General features: G+C 55.5%; 11 protein-coding genes across 11 annotated transcripts; 8 read left to right on the plus strand and 3 right to left on the minus strand.

The window, feature by feature from the left end:
• Nucleotides 1–1,127: 1,127 nt before the first annotated feature.
• On the plus strand, nucleotides 1,128–2,870 carry G647_01637 (uncharacterized protein; the record flags this gene model as incomplete). Its single annotated transcript, XM_008725036.1, has 1 exon — nucleotides 1,128–2,870. One exon carries the CDS (start codon nucleotides 1,128–1,130, stop codon nucleotides 2,868–2,870), a length of 1,743 nt encoding a protein of 580 aa, XP_008723258.1.
• Nucleotides 2,871–4,976: 2,106 nt separating this feature from the next.
• Nucleotides 4,977–5,444, plus strand: G647_01638 (uncharacterized protein; the record flags this gene model as incomplete). The annotated part of the gene is made up of 1 exon (XM_008725037.1): nucleotides 4,977–5,444. One exon carries the CDS (start codon nucleotides 4,977–4,979, stop codon nucleotides 5,442–5,444), a length of 468 nt encoding a protein of 155 aa, XP_008723259.1.
• Nucleotides 5,445–7,494: 2,050 nt separating this feature from the next.
• Nucleotides 7,495–8,273, plus strand: G647_01639 (uncharacterized protein; the record flags this gene model as incomplete). The annotated part of the gene is made up of 2 exons (XM_008725038.1): nucleotides 7,495–7,651; nucleotides 8,002–8,273. 2 exons carry the CDS (start codon nucleotides 7,495–7,497, stop codon nucleotides 8,271–8,273), a joined length of 429 nt encoding a protein of 142 aa, XP_008723260.1.
• Nucleotides 8,274–8,349: 76 nt separating this feature from the next.
• Nucleotides 8,350–8,769, plus strand: G647_01640 (uncharacterized protein; the record flags this gene model as incomplete). Its single annotated transcript, XM_008725039.1, has 1 exon — nucleotides 8,350–8,769. The coding sequence occupies one exon, from the start codon at nucleotides 8,350–8,352 to the stop codon at nucleotides 8,767–8,769; it is 420 nt and encodes a 139-aa protein (XP_008723261.1).
• A 267-nt stretch (nucleotides 8,770–9,036) lies between these two features.
• Nucleotides 9,037–9,561, minus strand: G647_01641 (uncharacterized protein; the record flags this gene model as incomplete). Its single annotated transcript, XM_008725040.1, has 1 exon — nucleotides 9,037–9,561. One exon carries the CDS (start codon nucleotides 9,559–9,561, stop codon nucleotides 9,037–9,039), a length of 525 nt encoding a protein of 174 aa, XP_008723262.1.
• A 1,012-nt stretch (nucleotides 9,562–10,573) lies between these two features.
• On the plus strand, nucleotides 10,574–10,885 carry G647_01642 (uncharacterized protein; the record flags this gene model as incomplete). Its single annotated transcript, XM_008725041.1, has 1 exon — nucleotides 10,574–10,885. A coding segment is annotated over one exon (312 nt), but the record flags the coding sequence as incomplete, so codon positions are not given.
• A 1,037-nt stretch (nucleotides 10,886–11,922) lies between these two features.
• G647_01643 (uncharacterized protein) lies at nucleotides 11,923–12,597 on the minus strand (the record flags this gene model as incomplete). The annotated part of the gene is made up of 1 exon (XM_008725042.1): nucleotides 11,923–12,597. One exon carries the CDS (start codon nucleotides 12,595–12,597, stop codon nucleotides 11,923–11,925), a length of 675 nt encoding a protein of 224 aa, XP_008723264.1.
• A 555-nt stretch (nucleotides 12,598–13,152) lies between these two features.
• Nucleotides 13,153–14,853, plus strand: G647_01644 (threonine ammonia-lyase, biosynthetic; the record flags this gene model as incomplete). Its single annotated transcript, XM_008725043.1, has 1 exon — nucleotides 13,153–14,853. The coding sequence occupies one exon, from the start codon at nucleotides 13,153–13,155 to the stop codon at nucleotides 14,851–14,853; it is 1,701 nt and encodes a 566-aa protein (XP_008723265.1).
• A 389-nt stretch (nucleotides 14,854–15,242) lies between these two features.
• G647_01645 (tyrosine-tRNA ligase) lies at nucleotides 15,243–17,342 on the minus strand (the record flags this gene model as incomplete). Its single annotated transcript, XM_008725044.1, has 5 exons — nucleotides 15,243–16,046; nucleotides 16,103–16,475; nucleotides 16,532–16,818; nucleotides 16,874–17,027; nucleotides 17,086–17,342. The coding sequence occupies 5 exons, from the start codon at nucleotides 17,340–17,342 to the stop codon at nucleotides 15,243–15,245; spliced, it is 1,875 nt and encodes a 624-aa protein (XP_008723266.1).
• Nucleotides 17,343–17,846: 504 nt separating this feature from the next.
• G647_01646 (uncharacterized protein) lies at nucleotides 17,847–18,767 on the plus strand (the record flags this gene model as incomplete). Its single annotated transcript, XM_008725045.1, has 1 exon — nucleotides 17,847–18,767. One exon carries the CDS (start codon nucleotides 17,847–17,849, stop codon nucleotides 18,765–18,767), a length of 921 nt encoding a protein of 306 aa, XP_008723267.1.
• A 799-nt stretch (nucleotides 18,768–19,566) lies between these two features.
• Nucleotides 19,567–20,799, plus strand: G647_01647 (uncharacterized protein; the record flags this gene model as incomplete). Its single annotated transcript, XM_008725046.1, has 1 exon — nucleotides 19,567–20,799. The coding sequence occupies one exon, from the start codon at nucleotides 19,567–19,569 to the stop codon at nucleotides 20,797–20,799; it is 1,233 nt and encodes a 410-aa protein (XP_008723268.1).
• Nucleotides 20,800–20,804: the final 5 nt, after the last annotated feature.

Genomic DNA, 20,804 nt, shown 5'->3' on the forward strand with positions numbered 1-20,804 from the left:
GAGACTCCGCTCAGACTAGAGAGATGATTGGGACTCGATGGATGACACAAGAACTCTGCGCATCAAACTCTCTTGTGACGAGTAAGGGGCCATCTTACCCTCGGCTCATCCTCCAGCCTTGACAGAGGCTGTGACTTCCCATGGGCCGAAGTGCGACTCGTATTCAGGGTACTGTGTCGTGGGCATCACCAGCTGTGATGAATCCGTCCACCCAGCCATCGCCAGGTTTGGAGATGACCCCGGGATCGGTAAAGTTAGTTTTCGACAAGATATGGTGGTGGTACGAGGAAGTCAATTGACCGGATCGGATGACCTGGCGGGGACCAGACTCGCTTGAGGGCAAGATCTCCTCATTTCATGGCTGCTGCTAACCGAGTTACTGTATCGGTCCTGCCTGATCTATCCTGGCTGGAAGTCGTGCAGTGGCGATCAGCCAGGTGAGGCCAGCCCATCCATGGCTGGGCCGAAGATAGATAAAGGTCGACGTGCTTGGGAGGATCATATGCATGCATTCTTTCACAGGCCATCACCAAGATGACATGTGGTTGGAAAATGACTTGTACTCTTGGCTTCGACGCAGATGGAGCTCGACAAGCAAGCGGTCGTTATTCGGTGTCGATAACATTATTAGTCGAGTGCTTTGAAGAGCATGCCCTTCGTCCTGTCCGCGTCGCCGTCGACATCACACTTGGTATGGAGTCGGAATACGGACGAGGCTGAATCGTAGATTTAGACAGCCTGAACCCGAGCAATCCAAGCATCCAAGAGACATCGGGGGCGAGCATGGATTACGAGGCTGTGAGCGCAGTGGCTGCGCTCGTTACCACATTGACTCTTCATGTACCAATCATCGCCGCCGGCGCTTCATCGACCTGCGCAACCAGTTGCGCTTTCCATCAATCAAGGATGAGTTTCAGACACAGAAGCCGCATTGGGACAACAGCTTGTCTCCTTTTCCACGGCTACAAGATGTCTGCACGACGATGACGCGCCGCAAGAGGTCGCCGCCGTCAACGCCCTCGCTGTCGCCGTCGCAGTCGCAGCCGCAGTCGCAAGTTCGCATGTCCTTCGAGATCCCCGCCTCACTGCGTCAGTTCTCAGCCATTTCTCACTCACTTGCGACGACAATGTCTACAGCCAGCAGCACTGCGCTCGGACAATACCAGCACAGCTACGCCAACAGTGCCTCGACATCAACCACTCCCGCCCAACCTCGACCGACGTCACAGTCTTCGTCTCACTCGGCCCCGTCCTTCTCAAACGCTGCCCGGCCAAGTCAATATGCGACTCCCCAGTCTATCCCTCGCAAGCGTCCCTTCTATGAAACCCGGCCGCCTCCCCACTACCACCAGAGATCAGTGTCATCGGGATCGTCATCCAAAAACCCCGTACAGTCGTCCGGCCTAGCTGAAGTCGTTGCGATTGCCAGAACCGCTGTCGCTACGTCCGAATCACGGTCACGCCAAGCGCCTGGGCCCAGGATTGCTACTTCGAGTCCGGCCACGATCTCAGTCCCGAAGCCAGGAGACAGAGCCTCTCCCACGAGCGAGCCGAAGTCGGTAGCACAGGTGGCAGTAAGACAAAGAGAAGAAAGTGCAGGGAGGAGGGCAGCAACACACTCAGAAGAACCACCTCTCAAGCTGGGTGAAGCGCCGTCGATGACCCTCCATCCAAATCTGATAGCCCAAATGGTTGCGCGGAAAAGAGCAGAGGCCGAAATGCTGGGCCATCGAGAACGGTGGGCTCGCAGACAGCAGGAGTATCGCATGTCCCGGTCTCCCGGAGCACAATTGACTCATGAACTCAATGCCCGAGTCAGCCACAGCGATGCTAGAGGACCCCAACCGAGAACGGTGTCTAATCCTCTGCCAGCTCGATCGGCTCCAGTAATCCTGGACTTACAAGCTCCAACTCCAATTGTTTTCAATACTCAACCTCCGATTATCCAGAATCCGACAGCCGAAACCGTGTGTACGCCTGCTACAGACAACTCGACCAAACCAGCGGCAGCGAAAAACGAGCGCCAACATTCGAATGACAACGACTCACTCTTCGGATCTCCTTTCTCGACTCCAATCGTAGAGTTTCTCGAGAATGCCACCGACGAGGCTGGATTAAAAGACGCACTAGAACCAAACAAGGTTGTTCCTACTAGGACGTCCGCTGGGAACACGGCAGTGTCCACGCCTCAACCCAGTGATCCCACCGTACCCAGCACTTCAAGCGCGGCAGAAGCGACAAGCAGAAGTCAGGCTCGATCAGAGATACCGCCGCTATTCTCAGACAAGACCCCCACTACTCACCACCAAACTTCTTCCTCCAGCGAGACGCCAACGCATGCCCAAACCACAGCAAACCACCAACAGCCTCAATCCGAGTCACCCACGGGCGCCGTAGCAGACCATGCTCCAGCTCACCCGGAACAACCAGGACCGTGGCCACAGCTGGCTCCTCGTCAACCCCCAACGTCCAGAGCTATACCTTATTATCCCCAGCAAGCAGGCATGCCAGCTTACTACAGGGTTGCAAACAATCAGCATTGGCTGGGCGATGGAAGAAATCTTGCTGCAACTCCCACAGTTACTCCTCCGACAGCGAACGCGTACAGGCAGGCGGCTCCTCCACCGAATATGGGTTTTACTGGCTACAACCTGAATCCTATCAATCCATACATGATGCCAAGTCCTGGACTTCCACCGCCTCCGGGACCGCTACGGACCTATGGAACCACCGTTGCCGCAGCGGCTGCGGAGCGACAGAAGCAGCAGGCATTTAACGCCGGTTACTTGACCGCTGCAGATCACGCTGCGGGCATCAACCTGAAATTCCACAATACAACAAAGAGCGGTTTCAGTGTCCCAAAACGGTGACCATGAAGCCCCGATTCTGTGCTGTATCAAATTCACATTTCGGAAGGGCACATTGATAAATGTCGGCATCAGAGCCGACCTCTAGAAAAACCCAGACCGCGGCACGGAGAACGGGAACTCGAATACCAAACAAGATGACCCAGTGCCATGATGACTTGGAAGATTGACTACTGTATATCTAGCTGCTACATTATCTGATTCATAAGCGCGCTACATACCTAGCTGTACAATATGTCACATTAGGAACACTTCCCATCGACAGAGAGACCATGCTGCCTCTCGCGTAGACTCTCCAAACTTACTCCGTACATGGCTACCCTTTCCGCACACAGCGTGACACCACAATCCGGAGCTGCAGAAGACGCCGCAGCACCAAGGTCGAAGTTCGGGGGAACAGGCAAGCAAGGGGTGGTGAGGTGATGGTACTAAGTCAATCTGTATGGATGATTAAGCAGCAGCGGGATTTCCATGGGTAGCCGAGAATGCTGCTTAGACGCCCCGGCTGCCATCGGTTAGGCGATAATTAGGCACACCTGAGCATCGACGTCATGCCAGCGACGCCGTCACCACCGTCACCCCATTTCTACTGCGTGTCTACTTCCCATTCAAGCCTGTGGCGTCAATCCTTCAGCACCCAGCCTGAGCAGTATGTTGCCCATATCACACATGGCTTTGTCGGAGTATCATTTCCCTCCGCGAAATCCAGATCTAAGCGAGACACTCCAGCCTCACAGCGGCTGACTCGTTCCAGACTCGCTTACTCTCCCGGCCCTCGAACTTTCTGTCATGTTTACTCGTACTTGACCGTTTGCAATATTCCTTCGCGTCCTCTACGTCCGGTCCTCTACGTCCTTCGGGGAGGCTGGTAAAGTAATTATTTGGCAGCATGGCGACTCATATAGACAATGCTCCCGTGTGGCTGACTCGAGGGTTGTGCTATGCCGGAATCATAGCATTGCTGATTTACATCCAAGATACTCCGTGCCCATGTCGGACCACAACAGACTAACCTTCATTGATGTGTCCGGCTCATCAAGCCGCAACATTGGCAAAGACGCAGCTACCAAGACAAAGGTCCGATCGCAGGTCATGAAAAACTTGCGACGGAAACAACGACTCGACAAACAGAAGAGTACGTCGTCCCCTCCCTTGCCTCATGCACTTCTCACACGCCCGCAGAATTTGAGGAGGCTCAGGCTGCTTCTGATGATCAACGCATGTTAGGAGAGCGGTCTACCATCGTCCCAAGAGTTGCACAGACTATACAGCCAAGCGCCCCTCGGCCGCAGCCGCAGAGCCAGCAAGAGCTTGAGAGAGAAATCAGCCCTGTTGACATGGCACTTTCTCTGCATGGATGGCAAATTGGCGGCTCTAACCCTTCTTCCTTGTCACCCAGAGAATTTCACAAGCTCACTGCGATCATGGAGTCATGTACGTATCTGGCCTACGGAGATTGAGCACACCTCTGACCATACTACTCTCCAATAGATACCAGCTTCTTATCGGAACCTTTGACGCTGACCCATCCTACCTACAGCCTGGGAAGAGCACCCGACAGGACGAAACTGAATAGATGCTTCGCTGGCAGTTCTTGCGACGAACTGGTTCTCTATACTGTCCGGTTGACCCACCTAGGTCAAATCACAGCCATCAGATTCCTGCAGGAGAACGTCCCTGTTTGTGCTTGTACCAAGGCTAATGCTCTCAATCGTCTCCAACGGTCCATTAGAGATGTTGTTCAAAAGCCACCGCTTACACTAATCGGCGCCGTCATGTTGGTATTATCCTTCGAGGTATGGAACTGGGTGGCCGCCACGCCCAAACGTCCAAGCCGAGCACTGCAATTGCACGAATCTTGCGCTGACCGTCTTCTTCATGGTAGATGATCAGAGGAAGCGACTCGGTGTCGGTCCACGCTGAAGGCCTTGCCAGACTTGTTGGTTTGTACAATGACCTCAGCAAGCTTAGTGAACGCATTGACGTCGAGGCTATAATTGCGTAAGTGACTCCTCGGCTTCAATCCTGCCCCGTTCAACGGTCTGACAGTATAGTTGTGATCTTATACTCTCCGCCACTTCCCTACAGCATACCCCGAGGTTTACTGACATGAAGTCCCCCGTCTTCGTAAAGCCTCCGAGCCAGAGCCCTGCAGAGTTCTACCAGAGCTCGCCGCTGATGCAGGCCGGTAGTTTTGAATCTCTTGCACAGCTTTACGATGAAGTGCCGCAGGATTTTGTTGAACTCCTGAACGTCGCCTTTCAAGCCGCCCAGAGCCATATGTCCGTTAGCGGTACTCCAGTACCAAGGCCGCAGAGCCAGTATGATCCGATGTCTCAGCTCAGCCTTGGAGCAATGCGCATTCAGAATCCTGCACCCACCCACGGCATCGCTTTCCCTCCTGTTGTCCTGCAAGCCTCCCGCCTGGCTACGACGATTCATTTGCGAGCTATGGAACAAGGGATACCTTTTGAAGACGTTAGAAACCATGACGACGTGAAGCACCTAGGCGCGCTCCTGCATGAGAGTCCCCTGGCGGTATGGAGGGGCATACCGTACATCTATCTTTGGGTGTAAGCAACATGTTGTTGGTATTCACTGAGATATTAACCCGGTGTCCAGGCTTTTAACTGGTGCTGCTGCGGCACAGTCCCATCCCGAAAGACAGTATTTGATGGCCGAGCTAATTCGATTTGGCTTCAGCATCGCTCTGGAACACATTGGAGACTTCAGACGTGCGTTCCAAATCTTCTTTTCTGGCCCGAACAATTATTCATCTTCATTGCTTACTGACTCTGTCAGAGATCCTGATAAACTTCATTCAGCTACGACGCAGTTTGTAACCGTTTACAGTTCGCAATCGGTAGTCGTCCTTAATGGCACCCGATTTACTGCGGACGAGGTATCTAGCTATGCTCGCAGAGCCCCAGCATGTAAATAATACGACGAGGGATGCCTGTGATGGCTGGGCTGAGCATTCTCAATCAATGCGAACTACACAATGCCCTCTGCATTTGACAAGCAATAAACCGCCGGACACCTCATTCGAGGCTACCAGAGTCTTTGCCCTGCCAAGAACACGGCTCCCCATGTTGGACTACTCCACAACAATCTGACTGCACCTAATCGAACCACGAGGTAGTCAGGAACGCAACAGATGACCAGGGAGTGCGCGGACCTCCACCGTGTTCACGAACAAGGGGGCTCCCTGGCTATACAGCCCCCGAGCATGAACACGAGCGTGATGAGAATACTTGCAGCTCATGAAAACTAACTTGATGCCAACGTTAAGGACCTGTGATCCCAAAATATCAATTGTCACCAGAGTAATTATGTAGAGGTGTTGTGAACGGACGAGATTGTCTTCCGCCAATCAGAAAGACAGATTTGCGGCGCCGGCAGCTTGATTGCAACAGTGAGGCCGGGCGGGGGTCACGCTCTCGCTCAATTGTGTCCTTGAAATATAAGCAGCGGTGGCTATCTGAGGTTGTTGGCTTTCTTCAAGCTGCGGGAACGGCGAGACTGACGTTGCAGAAGCTGGGCGGCGGAACAGAGAGAATTCAACTTGATAAAGCATAATTCTTCTATTGCAACAGAACGAGTCCACTCTGTACGGCTTTTGAGATGGCGGCACTGGGGCAATTGCTAAAGACGTTAGCGTCGGTTAATGTGGCCGTCTGGCCAATCCAGAGCCCTGAAGCGGGGTCTGAATTGCCTTGGAATGATTGGTCCAGCTTTCCCTCAGGAACGCGCACAAAATGCAGGCATCTCGGTCGTTGGAATCTCACTAATCTCTTCAGTGCGATACTCTCGTTCCTCGATGGTTCCTGTCTCCTTGAGCTTTACGATCCATTCCATTTGTCCCTGTCAATGCTCGACGCTCCTGCACGACAGCCCTTTGTAGCCGTAGCTGAAGATGCCCGTTGGATTGCAAACGACAGCTGATGATGTTGCAGCTTTCACATGACTGCCACAATCACGAGGATCGTTTTGGCATGTCTCATACGCCCTCGGCATGGGCTGCATCCTCTTCTCGAGACGTCGCTGAAGCAGACATGAGATGCACTTGATTTGGGTCAAGAGCATAGCGGACATTGGGTACACCAAGGACTGTGTCCCTTGAAGGAAGCTACGAGCGAACTGACAACTTGCATCATGTGCCAAGGTGCGTGACTATGTATATCCGTGCGTATGGCCAGCAAGTGAGTCCGCTCGGAATCGTCCTGTCGGCGTCCACAACTTCGCACTACCTTGAGTGGAAATATGAGTTGAAAGCACCTCGCAACGCTTCGTCAACCGAACAGGCGCAAGCACCACCTCAGCAAGTAGTACTGTCGTGTCTCGGACAGACATAAAAGCATGCTTTGCTGCCGCACGAAGCATCAGGCCATCTACTTCGACAAAGGTCCGACAAAATTCTGAGAGAAAACAGTGTGGATGGCGTATTATTGCCACCCATCGGAAAACCTAACAGAATCTAGGCACAGCGTCGTCGGAGGTTGGTTCTTCGAGCCTCGTGCAGAGGCCTTTGGTTTCCTGAAGGGAGCCTTTAACTACACTTTCGACACTCAGCAATAAGGGGAGAAAACTCACAGACCCTGATGATGCCGAATTCATTACCGCCGAGATGAAGGGCACCGAGCTCTCTCAACGACAGATCGAGTCGACCAGGACCGAATTGGTCACCATTTCGAAAGAACTTGCTTCATATTCAGTCCCCTTCCCGTCGCCAAGATACATTGCTCATATGTCGATGGAGTGTTCGATGCCTTCCGTCATGGCATGTACGACTGCGTATTGCCACTTTGACAAGTCCTGATACTGACGAACATGCACGTGGCCGGCCTCCTTCATAACTCAAACAACGTTGCAACGGAAGCAAGTGCTTTCATCACAGTTCTGGGAAAGAAGGTGGGTGACCGCTCTTCCGAGTGCTCGGATTCAATGCCATCGACTCGGGCAAAGTGTCAACCCCAGCGACCAAGCACTCAACTCCAAGATCGAGCCGGTTGGTCGGTGTCACATCACCGATATCGGATCGGTTGCTGAATCCATCTGGGGCGCTCGAAACTTGAAATCCTACCCTTTGTCCTTAAGTTGGCAATTGGAAAGTGTCCTTTGAGCTTTCTATCAGGCACCTTCACGATCGAGCTCTGCAGCGGCGAGTCCGAGCTATTCGCCGAATACACTATCTGGGAGCTCCGCAACCTGAAGCCGTCAACAGTGCTAAGTATTCCAACTCAACTGTACGAGTTCGGAGTACTCCAGACAGCACCAACCAATGCCTCCACGGACTTCTCATCGACAACCGACGTCTCAGCTTTGTCGCTCACTGCAATGCTGCCTGGGGAGGCTACTTCGCCTCCTGCGTTCTGCATCCACTCACTGATATTGAACTGGACATGAAAAGGGACCCGGAGAATGTTCCCATTCTAGCACCTTTCCCGTATACTCGGTCAGCAGCTACTAGCCCTTGGAGAAGATGACAGCATTCGAAGCGCTTTCTGTTGATCAAGCCCCACCAAAGGAAGACAGCAAGATCTTTTTCACAGGGAAGTTGACGCTGCGCCAGAACGTCTTTGCGACCTACACCGTGATTAATGAGGATGTCTCGCTGCCCAAAGAGGCACAAGACCATGTGCACACGCATACCCTGGAGACGGAAGTGCCCGGGTCCCCGATGGCGAACACTTCGGCGTTGATGGCCGAGTATCCTGACGACATGACGACGGTTGTCCTTAGATGTCGAGACCAGCAGGCCAGCATCCGCCGATTTGAGAAGCAATTCTCGCGCACTCGGACCAAGGAGGCAGCCAAGGTTGTGGAGGGGGACGAGAAAACAGAAGCAAAGGCACTACAGTGGGTCGTGATGATGAGCAAGGGGTCCCATCATGATGGTTGACTTCAGGGCAAATGGGTATATCCCCGAAGCAGTGTAGTATCGTAGCTTACATCGGTTCTTTGAGTCGATATACGACCGTTGCCGTGTCCCTGCTTCTACATTCAACTGGCCATGTTAGCCAGCCCAGCACAACCCGGCCAGTATGAGTACCATTCCCGCTGCTTGAGGCTACCGCTGCCCCCCTAATCCTCGCCAACCACCCCGGCTGAACGCAACAAGTACAGATTCACACACGTACTGGACCGTCCAACGGAACTTGCGAGAACGTCAAATCATCTTCCTCCTCGTCTTTTCCTCCTCCGACTTCACGTCATCATCCGCCTTCGCGGCCCTAAGACCAACCCCAATCCTCAGCACAAATGCCGCCCTGACAACCGCGCACGCGGCCGTAAGTCCCAAGTTCATCCACTCTTCGACCCTCCACGCCTGGACGGCCAGCCTGCCCTGCGCGCTCAACCCCCTCAGAATGGCAGCACAGATGATCACGTCGACGAGACCCACCGGCACGGCGTAGTAATGCCACACCACGACGTCGGCGGGCCGCGCGCGGAGTAAGCCCAGCTGCAGGAGGAGACAGACGCAGAATAAAGCGCCGCTGAGGTCGAGAAGGGCGATGGTCTCCGGGCCGGGCGGCGAGCGGTATGTCGGATTGAGGCTCGCGAGGACGATCTCTGGGTGGACGTAAGTGATGTATATCGACCCGGCGGTCATGATCGGGTCCAGGCGAGTGAACCAGAGGCGGTAGAAGGGGTGGATCGGCGATGGGGAGGTCGTTTCGGTCGTTTCGGTCATTTCTGGGGGATGATGTGGGACTGTACGCAGTAAGGCGACTCTGAGGCCTTGTACGAGTACGAGAATGACAACGAAAACGACAATGCGAACGAGAGGGGGCCACCCCGGGTGGTTGAGTACACGACGACGTGACGTTGGGCGAGAGAGGGTCGAACGTGGAGAAGGGGGGAAAGTGAAGATGGGGGATGCTGTTCGTGTGCAGAGTACAGAGTACAGTACCCTCGTTGTCTGAGACAGAGATAATGAGATCACCTTGACATGAGCTGAGCTGAGCTGAGCCGAGCTGATGTTTTGTGCTGGGAGCATTAGTTGGTTCGCTTGGGATACTGTGAGGCCTTCCCTCCTTCTTTACCCGATACAGTACTGGGTAAGTACTGTATTGACATTCGCTGTGCGCTGACGCCGGTGCAGTACTCCGTACTACCCCGTATAAGGTGATAGTGACTCCATATAATGTATTTTTGTTGATTGTGCAGTCGCATCTGGTAGCTTTCGATGATTGGGACTGCTGCCGTTGAGTCGAGGACGCGATCGGCTAGAGAGTCTCGTCTCCCATGGCCTTTGTTGAAGCTCGGCCGCAGGCAGGGCAGACATTCATTTTGACTAGGAGATCGCTCATATATGGCAGCAGTACGGAGTACTCGGTAGCTTTTTCAGGCTCTGTCGTGAACAATGCGGCGCTACTGGCCGCCCTCGAAGAGAGCATTCGGCGACAAGAAGGTTCTCACAATCACCGTTCTTACTCGTACGGCTTGACAAGGCTGAATGGACATTATTGCCAAGCCGCTAGTTAATCAGCATCCTCCGACGTCATTGCGAAACCCATGCGCCGCATCTCACTCAATACCTCTTACCTTGTACTCGTACTCGTACTCTGTAGTTCGACGAGTTCCAACAGCGTAGTGAACCGTGGTACGGCCTTCTTTCAGTTCTTGTCATTTCGTGCCACTCGTTACGCGCCACTATCACGCCCATCTTCCTTGCAACACCGCAACCAAACCCCATGCGTTCGAGCCTCCTCCGCTTCGCTTCCGTTGCCAAAGCTTCCCCAGCTCCCCCTCCCAAGTCTCGTCTGCGTAAACCGGCGCCCCTCTCGCTCGACCACTTCATCCAACGCCAACGCGTGATTCATCTATATCGCGACATTCTCCGCTCCATATACCGGCACATGCTCTCCCCGCAGAGAGACGAGAGCGTGGCGTATGCGAAGGGCGAGTTCGCGCGAAACAAGGATGTCAAGGAAATTGAGAGGATACGGTATCTGATCAGCACGGGGAAAGCGGAGTGGGACGGCCTGAGAAGGAGTGTTGAGGGGATGGAACCGCTAAAAGGTCGATGATGAAAGTTACAAGATGCGATGGATCGGGACCGGTCTATATCAGCCATGCGATCGTGGTATATGTCGTCCAAGGGACGTTATCCGTGTTCGCTTGACGCGAGCTGTCGCGTCAGGTCGTCGAAGTCGAAACGAAGTCGAGCACGTCCATGATCCGGAACCTCAAACGGTGAATACTAGCTTGGCCTTTCGACTGTTCGAAACAAAATGCGTGGGAAATGGCGACGCGCAACGCTTCGTGGGATGCGAATCCAGCAGTCCGACACTCTCGAGCGCGAGAGAGGCCCACCAGGGGGGATTGACTTGTGGGCGTGGAGGATGTAGTAGAGGACTTTCTGGCTGGACAAGTCGGTGACATTGCCGCCGGAGCACCACGAAGGTGTATTCAGCCATGTTCTCGAATTAGGTGGATGGAGTTTACGGTGTAGAGTCCTCAAAACGACTCAGGACGGATGTGTGGAGCTCGCATAGGCTTATACTCGGCTATGCCTTTTGCTGAGTCTGGCTCGGACTGAACGAGCGGTGGTCGCTCGCTTGCCGTACGAGCCGGGCTCTTTAACAATGCATGGATGCTCTACTACAGGGCACATATATCAGCCTTGGAAAGGCAAAAATCGCAAAGTCGTCTTGTCCTGGTGCTGGTGCTGGTCTTGAACGGGGCTCTCCCGCATGTCTCTTCTCACCCATCACGTGTGCCTCCGGCAATTGTAGGGTTACTCGACCAACGGGCCTCAACAACGGAAACCCTAAGAAGTATTCACATCAACTCACGTCCTAGTCTTTGCGAGCTCTTGCCGGGGATTTTCGTGGTTAGGTTTTGGGTGCTCCGGTAGGTAGAATACACCTCGCTACGCGCGTGAAGGGATGACGGAAGCACAGGAACGGGTTGTGTTTGTCTTTGCCAATTTTGTTCGCAATGTGGGTGCAGAGTAAGTGCGCCAGGCCGTACAGAACTCACCCTCCTGAAATCCTTTCGAAAGGTAATTTTGAGATTCGATAAATGCTTCCACGCAGCATCGTCATCATCAAGCCCTCCTCCAAGCATCTCGCGCCCTCTGTGCCCACGTCCCCGGACCCCAGCCCTCCTCACACACCTCCTCCAACACGCTCTTATTCCCAAACAACCAGCCAGCCTTCTTCTTCCCTTCCTCCTGCGACTGCAGGTCCCCGGGTGGAGGGACTAGCTCCTCGACCTTCCCCCCGTCAATCATCCTGCCAGCCTTCTCCTTGACTCCCTCAGCCGCGTCCCTCGCAGCCACACTCGCCTTCTCGATGCGATCTCTCCACTCTCTGTCTTCCTTGTCCCGGGCCTCCAACTCGGCCAACCACTTCTCCCGCTTCTCCGCGACTTTCTTCTCCTCCAACTTGGCCTCAAAGGCCTTTCTCTTCAATCGCTCGTCCTTGTAGAAAATACTCCCCGCCACCAGCGCCAGGAGCGTGAAGCCCTGGGCATAGATTCTAGCTCTGAACATGCGATTCGTCTGATGGTGGTCGCCTGCGCGGATGGACTTTGTGGCCATGTACAGCGCGTAGCATGTTGCCGCGCAGCCCAAGGGGATGAGGGGCTCTTGACGCAGCTTGCGCCATAGCTTCTGGAAGCGCTTTTCTTCGTAGAATTCCGGAGTCGAGTCGAATGAGGAGGGGATGGCGGAGGAGGACAGTGGCGAGGGCTCAGAGGGCGGAGGCGCGTCGTTCGACATGTTATTGCGGACTCGAATGTGCTGGAGGCTTTGTGTGGTTTTTGTCGGGGTATGGTTGCAGGATTGAATCGATGGGTATGAATGTGGTGATGGTGGCGATGGTGGTTGTGGTCGTGGTCACCCGATTTGAGACCGAGTCAAAAAGTGTTGACGTCGACGTGCAGCGCGAGTGAAATGTGCTCGTGCTGGTGCTCGTGTGCGGGCTGTTGAGAGCCCATGCACAGGTGACAGCTACGCTGTAGCTGGCGATGCTCCTGTTGTGTCGCGGGGAGGAGCTTGTTGACAGACCTGGCCTCGAAGGGGTCTGCTGGGAAGAGAATGATGGCTTCTACTGTGTAGAGACTGATATGTATCTGCCTTCACACCTTGCATAGACGTAGCTTTGAATTCCCCAACTACAGTTGAAAATGCGGGGGACAAAAGCAAGAGCTTTGGGCATTTTTCCCATTGTGACAATTCTGCCTCGTGCACGCCCACAAACCCACAAACTACAGTACCGCCCAACGCTCGACGTCGACATTTAACTCGTTGCCTCCACTTACTGCCGACGTCGCCATGGACGTCGCCGAACCCCATGTCAATGGGACGACCACGCCCTCCACGCCCACCACGCCCAAGCGGTCTGGTCTGGCCCTGACCGAGTACACCGCCATGCCTACACCCCCCTCGGAACGGGCTGACACACCTACCTACGACGTGCCATCCGACTTCCTCCTGCCGAATGGCTACCCCGACTACGTGCGCCTCATCCTGACGTCGCGCGTGTACGACGTGGTCAGCGAAAGCCCGCTCAGCCATGCCATCAACCTCTCCAATCGTCTCGAATGCAAGGTCCTGCTGAAGAGAGAGGACCTCCTCCCCGTATTCTCGTTCAAACTGCGCGGCGCGTACAACAAGATGGCACATCTACCGCCCGAGGTCTCGTGGAAGGGTGTCGTAGCTTGCTCGGCCGGGAATCATGCCCAGGGCGTGGCTTATTCGGCCAGGCACTTGAAGATCCCCGCCACGATCGTCATGCCCCAAGGGACACCGGCGATCAAGCATATGAATGTCAGTCGCATGGGCGGGAACGTCGTGCTGCATGGGCCGGACTTTGACTCCGCCAAGGACCACTGTCACGCGCTCGAGAAGCAGCACGGACTGACGAATATCCCGCCGTTCGATGACCCCTACGTGATAGCCGGGCAGGGCACCATCGGCATGGAGCTGCTCAGACAGACGTCCCTGCAGAAGCTGCGCGCCATCTTTTGCTGCGTAGGCGGCGGGGGCTTGATCTCCGGGATCGGCGTCTACGTGAAGAGGATCGCGCCGCACGTCAAGATCATCGGCGTGGAAGCCTCGGACGCCAACGCGCTGGTCGAGTCCCTGAAAGTAGGCAAGAGAGTGCTGCTGAGGGAGGTCGGGCTGTTCGCAGACGGCGCGGCCGTCAAGACGGTCGGGGAAGAGACGTTTCGACTCTGCCAGGAAGTGGTCGACGAGGTCATCGAAGTCAGCACCGACGAGATCTGCGCGGCCATCAAGGATGTCTTTGAAGACACCCGATCCGTGCTCGAGCCCGCGGGCGCGCTGTCGCTGGTGGGTCTGAAGAAATGGGTGGCGCAGAACCCCTCGACCGACACGTCGAGAGAACTGGTCGCCGTGGCGAGTGGCGCCAACATGAACTTCGACCGACTGCGCTTCGTCGCCGAGCGTGCCGCGCTCGGCGAGCAGAAGGAGGCGCTACTCACGGTCACGATCCCCGAAAGGCCCGGCTCGTTCGCGCAACTGGTCGAGGCCGTCTTGCCCCAGGCCGTCACCGAGTTTGGCTACCGCTATTCCGCCCCGGACAAGGCACACGTTATGATGGGCATTTCCGTGTCCTCGGCGGGCGCGCGCCAGAGAGAACTGAACGCCCTCTTCAACCGACTCGCCGCCGAAGGCATGACGGCCAAGGACCTCTCCGACGACGAACTCGCAAAGACACACATTCGCTACCTCCTCGGTGGACGGTCGGGCGTCACGGACGAGAGACTGTACATGTTCGAGTTCCCCGAGCGGCCCGGCGCGCTGTTCAAGTTCCTGAGGACGCTGCGGCCCGGCCAGAGCATCACGCTCTTCCACTACAGGAACTACGGCGGTGATGTCGGCAGAATCCTCGCCGGCATCCAGTGCCCGGACTCGGAGCGGGATCAGCTGGAAGAGTTTCTCAAGGACATAGGCTACCCGTTCAAGGAGTGTACCGAGAACGCCACGTACAAGATGTTTCTCCGCAATTAGAAGTCGGGAATTCCCCCCAAAAGAGTAAAAATGTTCAAAAGCACCGAATGATGGGAGATGTAGTCGAGGTCATTGTTCAGCTTTAAAGATACCCCCGGGCAATGGCGTTCAGTGGAAGATACATAAAAAAAAAGGAAAAGGCCTGGGTGTTTCGTCGCGCATCCTGCATATAGAGGCGTTTTCAAGTCTATTGGGAGTTCACATTGAGTATACTCCGTACGTACGTACTTGGTGAGGCAGGAGATTCAATGCATCGCTATAGTACTTACTTAGACGCGATCGGAGATCTGACCTTGATTGTACACCCAAGTCAAACTCTACATCGGATAGGCGCCGCTTTTGGTACAAACTACAGGATGAAGTAAAGTACAAGATACAGTAGGAGAGGATCACGACATACCCGGCGGGCTCGATTCAACCTCACCGCTGCTCCTCCTCTCGCCGGCTTTGCTCTCCGCGGCGCTACTCGAGCTTGCATCGGAATCGCTTTGACTCCGCAGATGTTCCTCCCATCCCGGACACGACAGTCCGAGCGCCGCGTATTCCTCGTCCGGGATGATAGTGACGATTTTGATCCGCCACTTGCCCGACCGCAGGATGAGCAGGCTGTCGTCCAGGATCCATTTCTGGACTTCCTTCCACTCGGCCGTCCTCACGGGCGTGAAGGTGAGATTGTCGCCCATTTCGGACTTGGCGTCGGTGCCCCCTCCGACGTAGGCGCCTCCGGCGTTGATGAGTCGTTGGCCCTCTGTCTTGGACGTCACCAGCCCCGCGGACCAGAGGATGCGACTCATGGGTTTCTCGAACACGAGGCTCCGCGGAAGCTTGACGCCGGTGGACGGGTCGTCCTCGCGGTGGAGAGGTTGGGCATGCTTGTTGAGGGACGGATGCGCAAACATCGGGAGACCCGTTTTGGGGTGTACGTCCGTCGCTTTCGCTTCGGCCACGCTGGCCCTCAGATCGCTGATGCTCACGTTCTTGTTGTGCAGTTTCCGGTGTTGTTCTTCGGCCAGTTGCGCCGCGGGCAGGCCGTGGATGAGCTCCACGAACTCGCTGGCCAGTCTGTGCTGAGCAGTGCGTTTGGATTGGTCCTTCTGGTGTTCTTGCATGACCTGGTGGATTTCGGGCAATGGCAAGAAAGTCAGGAGCTTAAAGTATTTCTCGACATCGGCGTCGGCGGAACGCAAGAAGAACTGCCCGCGTCTGTTTAGCATTTGGTCATAGGTCCGATATCTGGACGGCCACTTACCTGGTATAGATCGTAGACGCTGGTCATCTCGGGATCGAGCCACACGGCGTTCCCGGCACTCTTGCCGAATTTCTCTCCAGAGGCCGTTGTCAGCAGGGGCACGGTGAAGCCCATGGGATCGGAAGGGACATTGATGCGTCGTTTTGAGTCGATCACCTGCGTCTGGCGCAGCGCGACTTGATATTCGTGCGAGTCTTTGGCGATCTGCTTCACAGCCTCGGCGCCAGCGAGGATGTTCCCAAACTGGTCGGCGCCACCGATCTGCACCTGGCAGCCTGACTGGAACAGGTGCCACCAATCCCAGGCCTGTACCAACGGGTAGCTGAACTCGGCGAACGACATGCCGTCGCCCTTCTCCAGCCTGTTTTTGACCCTACAGGCAAGGTGAGTCAGCGATGGCACGTTGAAGAGCAGGAAAGGTATACTCACGTATCTCGACCTAGCATGGGGCCGATGCGAACATGGCGACCAAGCATAGAAAGGAACTCCCGGGCGGTGACTTTACTCCACCAGGTCACGTTGTTCTCGAGAGACCGTCGCCACGACCATTCCCGCATGTAGCCTTTGCGCTCTGCGTACTTTTCCATCGAGGCGCCGAGTCGCTTCAGCTGGATATGCATGGCCGCCATGTTTGCTTTTCTCTGTGACGGAGACATGGTTTCCCTGCCTTTTAGACGTCCGATCGGGTCGCCGATACTGGCTGTGAAGCCCCCAAGCTGGGTGGTGTGAGTGACTGGTGCATCTATCAATTAATGAATCCATCCTCCTTACCAAAAAGTTGGCCTTGTAGCCATGAATATACAGCCATCCCAAAGCCATGAACGGCACCATATGACCGACGTGCAGTGATGGCGCAGTCGGGTCTATGCCTGCATATGCGCCGATGCGCCGGTAGGTCATGAGCTTGTCCAGGTCATCTCTTGAGCTGAATGAGATCGTGTCAGTTAAGCCGGTTCCCCTCCGTCCTCGACGCTGCGCCTTACCCAACGATTTGGTTCACATATCCCCTCTCCTCCAGAATGGTCATCATGGACTTCATGTTCCCAGCTTCTATATCTTTGGCCTTCGCTTGCCATTCTTCCTCCGCCTCTTGGATCCGGCGGACGTGCACGCGCGTGATCCATCGCTGATGGGAAACAGGGTTGTTGAGAGCCGCATGCCGCTCTCGAAGATGATGGCGACAGCTCTGGCAGATATACAGGGAGCGGCGGACCGACCGAAAGGGCGCTGTGGTCTTCATGGGGCGGGACACACATGTGCGATTTCATGCGCGCGCATCATCGTCCTGGACTTGCACGTCGACTTGAACTGCGCTCGAAAAGTTCCTGGTCGACACTCGGAGCAACGGCGTTTCGGTGCAAGTTACCCCGATCCCTTCCGCCAATCATGTAGCGCCCTTTTCTTCGCCCTCTGAATTTCGTCCGCCGTCACGTGCAGTTTTCGTTCATGGACCAATTCGACGGTGAGTCCAAAACAATACGGAGTACATCAACCACTTGGCCCGTGTACAGGGCCATAAACATGATCATGACGTCTACACTCCTTGCTGGCCTGTCGCGTAGTCAGTGCCATGGCTGGGCGCGGACGAATGTACGCGGCGTGGTGGACATGAAGGACAGCTCAGGGACGGCCGACTGATATATAACGGTATGCTGGCGACCCGCCTAGTAGCAGCTCATCAACCTGAACAAGCAGCGTCTTCACTGAATCCCGTCCCTCTATCTTCCAGTGACTGCCACACGCAATGTCGAACCTCAAGCGCATACTCATCACCGGGGCTACAGGCAAGCAGGGAGGCGCCTTACTATCGGCCTTGCTCAAATCACCCCCGACACCACCGTTCCATCTGGTAGCCTTGACGCGAAATTCGAAAAGCCCTCAAGCTCTCGCTCTCGCACAGAAGCCCAACGTCACCGTCATCGAAGGCGACCTTAACAACTGCGAAGCTATATTCAAGGCATCATCCGAGCCATTCCATGGAGTCTTCAGTGTGCAAGTACCGCTGAAACCCAAAGTCGAGGAGCAGCAAGGCAAAGCACTCGTCGACGCGGCCGCAGCTCATGGGGTCAACCACTTTGTGTACACCTCAGCGGAACGCGGCGGGCCACAACAATCAGACCGAACCGGCACCGTGGTCAAACATTTCATCTCCAAGTTCAACATCGAAAACCATCTGAAGCAAGTGTCGCAAAAGGGAGGCGGCAAAATGCAGTGGACCATCATCCGTCCGGTCGCCTTTATGGAGAATCTCACACCTGATTTCATCGGCCGAGCGTTTGCAACCATGTGGCAGTTGAATGGAATGGACAGCAAGCTGCAATTGGTGTCGTCGGTCGACATCGGCGTCCTGGCGGCTGACGTTTTCAAGAATCAAAACGCCTATGCAGGAAAAGCGCTGTCGTTTGCGACAGACGAACTCACGCCCCAGGAGGCCAATGACATTTTCAAGAGAGTGGTAGGAACGGACATGCCGACGACATATCCGGTCGTCGGCCGCCTCATCAAATTCATCCTCCACGAGCAGCTTGGTGCGATGTTTGACTGGTTCAAGAGCGACGGGTTCGGCGCGAACCCGAGGGAGTACAAAGACAAGTTCCCCGAGATGCAAGATTTCGAAGCCTGGTTGAGGCGGTCCAGTAAATTTGCAAAGTCCGCTTCAAGGTAGATATGGCAACAAGCCAGGCGCCTGGGGTGGAGAGGATTTGTCGGTGTGAACTGCAAGCATTGAAATGGCTGGCGTTGTTGTAAGGAGTACGACTGTCTTTACTCCGTACTGTAATCAAGATTGCCGCACGAGATCTGCGGATAGGCAATGCTTGTAACGGAATACACACAAGTGTTTGTTCTTGCTCCGCTTCCATTTTCGACAGTTACGAGGTACGCGTTATGCCCATGGCGAGTTTCGTCGTGTTCACCTCTTCGTGCTGAAGGACTGCTTATATCCTCCGTGATGATCACCACCATCACGAGACTGCCACTTTCCGGGGTAGACGGGGCCCTCATCCCTGCCGAGAAGTGATTAGCGGAGCCCGTCAAAACGCGTTGCGTGCCGACGACTGGGATGCTTCGGCGCTTGAAACATCATCCACCGTCTCCCAGAGGTCATTCCCCCGCGAGCACCGCGAGTAGCTGGTCCCCGGCGGGCACAACGCGAGAATCCTTCTACCGTGGTACGAGCTACTCCGTGCCGTCCCCATAAAACCCTGATGACGTTCCACTGTTTCGATGGCCCGTCTCGTGCTCACGGTTGGCCCAAGTCCTCCGTAGTTGCCCCATCCTTTCGGCTGTGAGCCCGCACCATCACTCATTCCGGACGCAAGCTACGAGTAGAAATGTCGTGCCCCGTCGCGAGCTGAGCAGCATACTTACGACGACAGTAGCTTAGCTCTCCCCCGGTATGCGCACTTCCTGTCGCCGTCGTCCTCCCAGAATCGACGGAAACGCAAACATGTGATTGATCAAAGATGGGACAAGACTTCTACACGGGCACCTTCGACAGCACGACGACCATCGTCACCATCACCTCGGCGCTCTCGCTCTACAACGCGGTCGAACTGCTGCTCCTGATCTTCACGACCTTCACGGCCTACCACGGCCTGTACTTCTGGTCGCTGCTCGTCGCCACCACGGGCCTGATCCCGTACGCGGTGGGCTTGATCCTGCAGTACTTCCGCCTGACCAAGACGGTCGCGGGACTGGTCATCAACAACTATGGCTGGTGGACGACCATCACGGGCCAGAGCGTGGTGCTGTACTCGCGGCTGGGCGTCGTGCTGGGCAAAGGCAACGAGCGCATCCTCCGGTCCGTGAAGTGGATGATCATCGTCGACGCCATCGTGTACCACGTCACCACGACGGTCGTGGTCTTTGGGTCGTACTACGCCGCCGCGCCCGCCCGGGAGCCCTTCTCCCGCGCCTACGTCTACGTGGAGAAGATCCAGATGACGGGCTTCTGCGTGCAAGAGTTCATCATCTCCGGCCTGTATCTGTGGAAGACGATGGACATTGTCAAGACCCAGGCCCAGCCTGCCCAGCCTGCCCGGTCTGCCCGATCGGCCTCCAGCGCTTCCGAACAGAGCGGTGGTGCCAAAAAACCCGTCGTCCGCGTCATGGGCCAGCTGTTCATCATCAACCTGGTCATCGTCGCCATGGACATCGCCCTGCTGGTCGTCGAGTACAAGGACCTGCACGTCCCCGAGGTGGCCTTCAAAGGGCTGTGCTACTCGGTGAAGCTGAAGCTCGAATTCGCCGTCCTCAGCAGGCTGGTCGAGGTGGCCGGCGTCAAGCGCACGTTCAGCCTGGCAAATACGCTCGACTCGGCCGCAGACGGCGGCCAGACCGACGGCCATCCGGGGATCTGGATCACACGCGGCTCGGTCCTCGCTGCGGATCCTAGCCGTAACACGGGCACGTCGAAATTGATGCATTCTTTCGGCTCCCAGAGTTCGTCGCCGCCGGAGTGGCTGGAAGACCTGGAAAAGATCCGCACTCTGCCGGTCGACAATACGCCGCAGCCGAACCCCAACATCGACGTCGCGAGACTACAGCAGGAGAGCATGTCCGACACGCGGAAACTGAGCACCATCTCCACTTTCAACAACATCAGTGTCTCGGAGCCTCCTGTACACAGGCGAGTGAGAAGGGATTCTGATCTCCTCTACGCAAGTGCCATTCGCGAAATGGCAAAAACTAGCTAGCCCGA

The sequence above is a fragment of the Cladophialophora carrionii genome (genome assembly GCF_000365165.1).
Source record: "Cladophialophora carrionii CBS 160.54 unplaced genomic scaffold supercont1.1, whole genome shotgun sequence".
Lineage (NCBI taxonomy): Eukaryota > Fungi > Ascomycota > Eurotiomycetes > Chaetothyriales > Herpotrichiellaceae > Cladophialophora > Cladophialophora carrionii.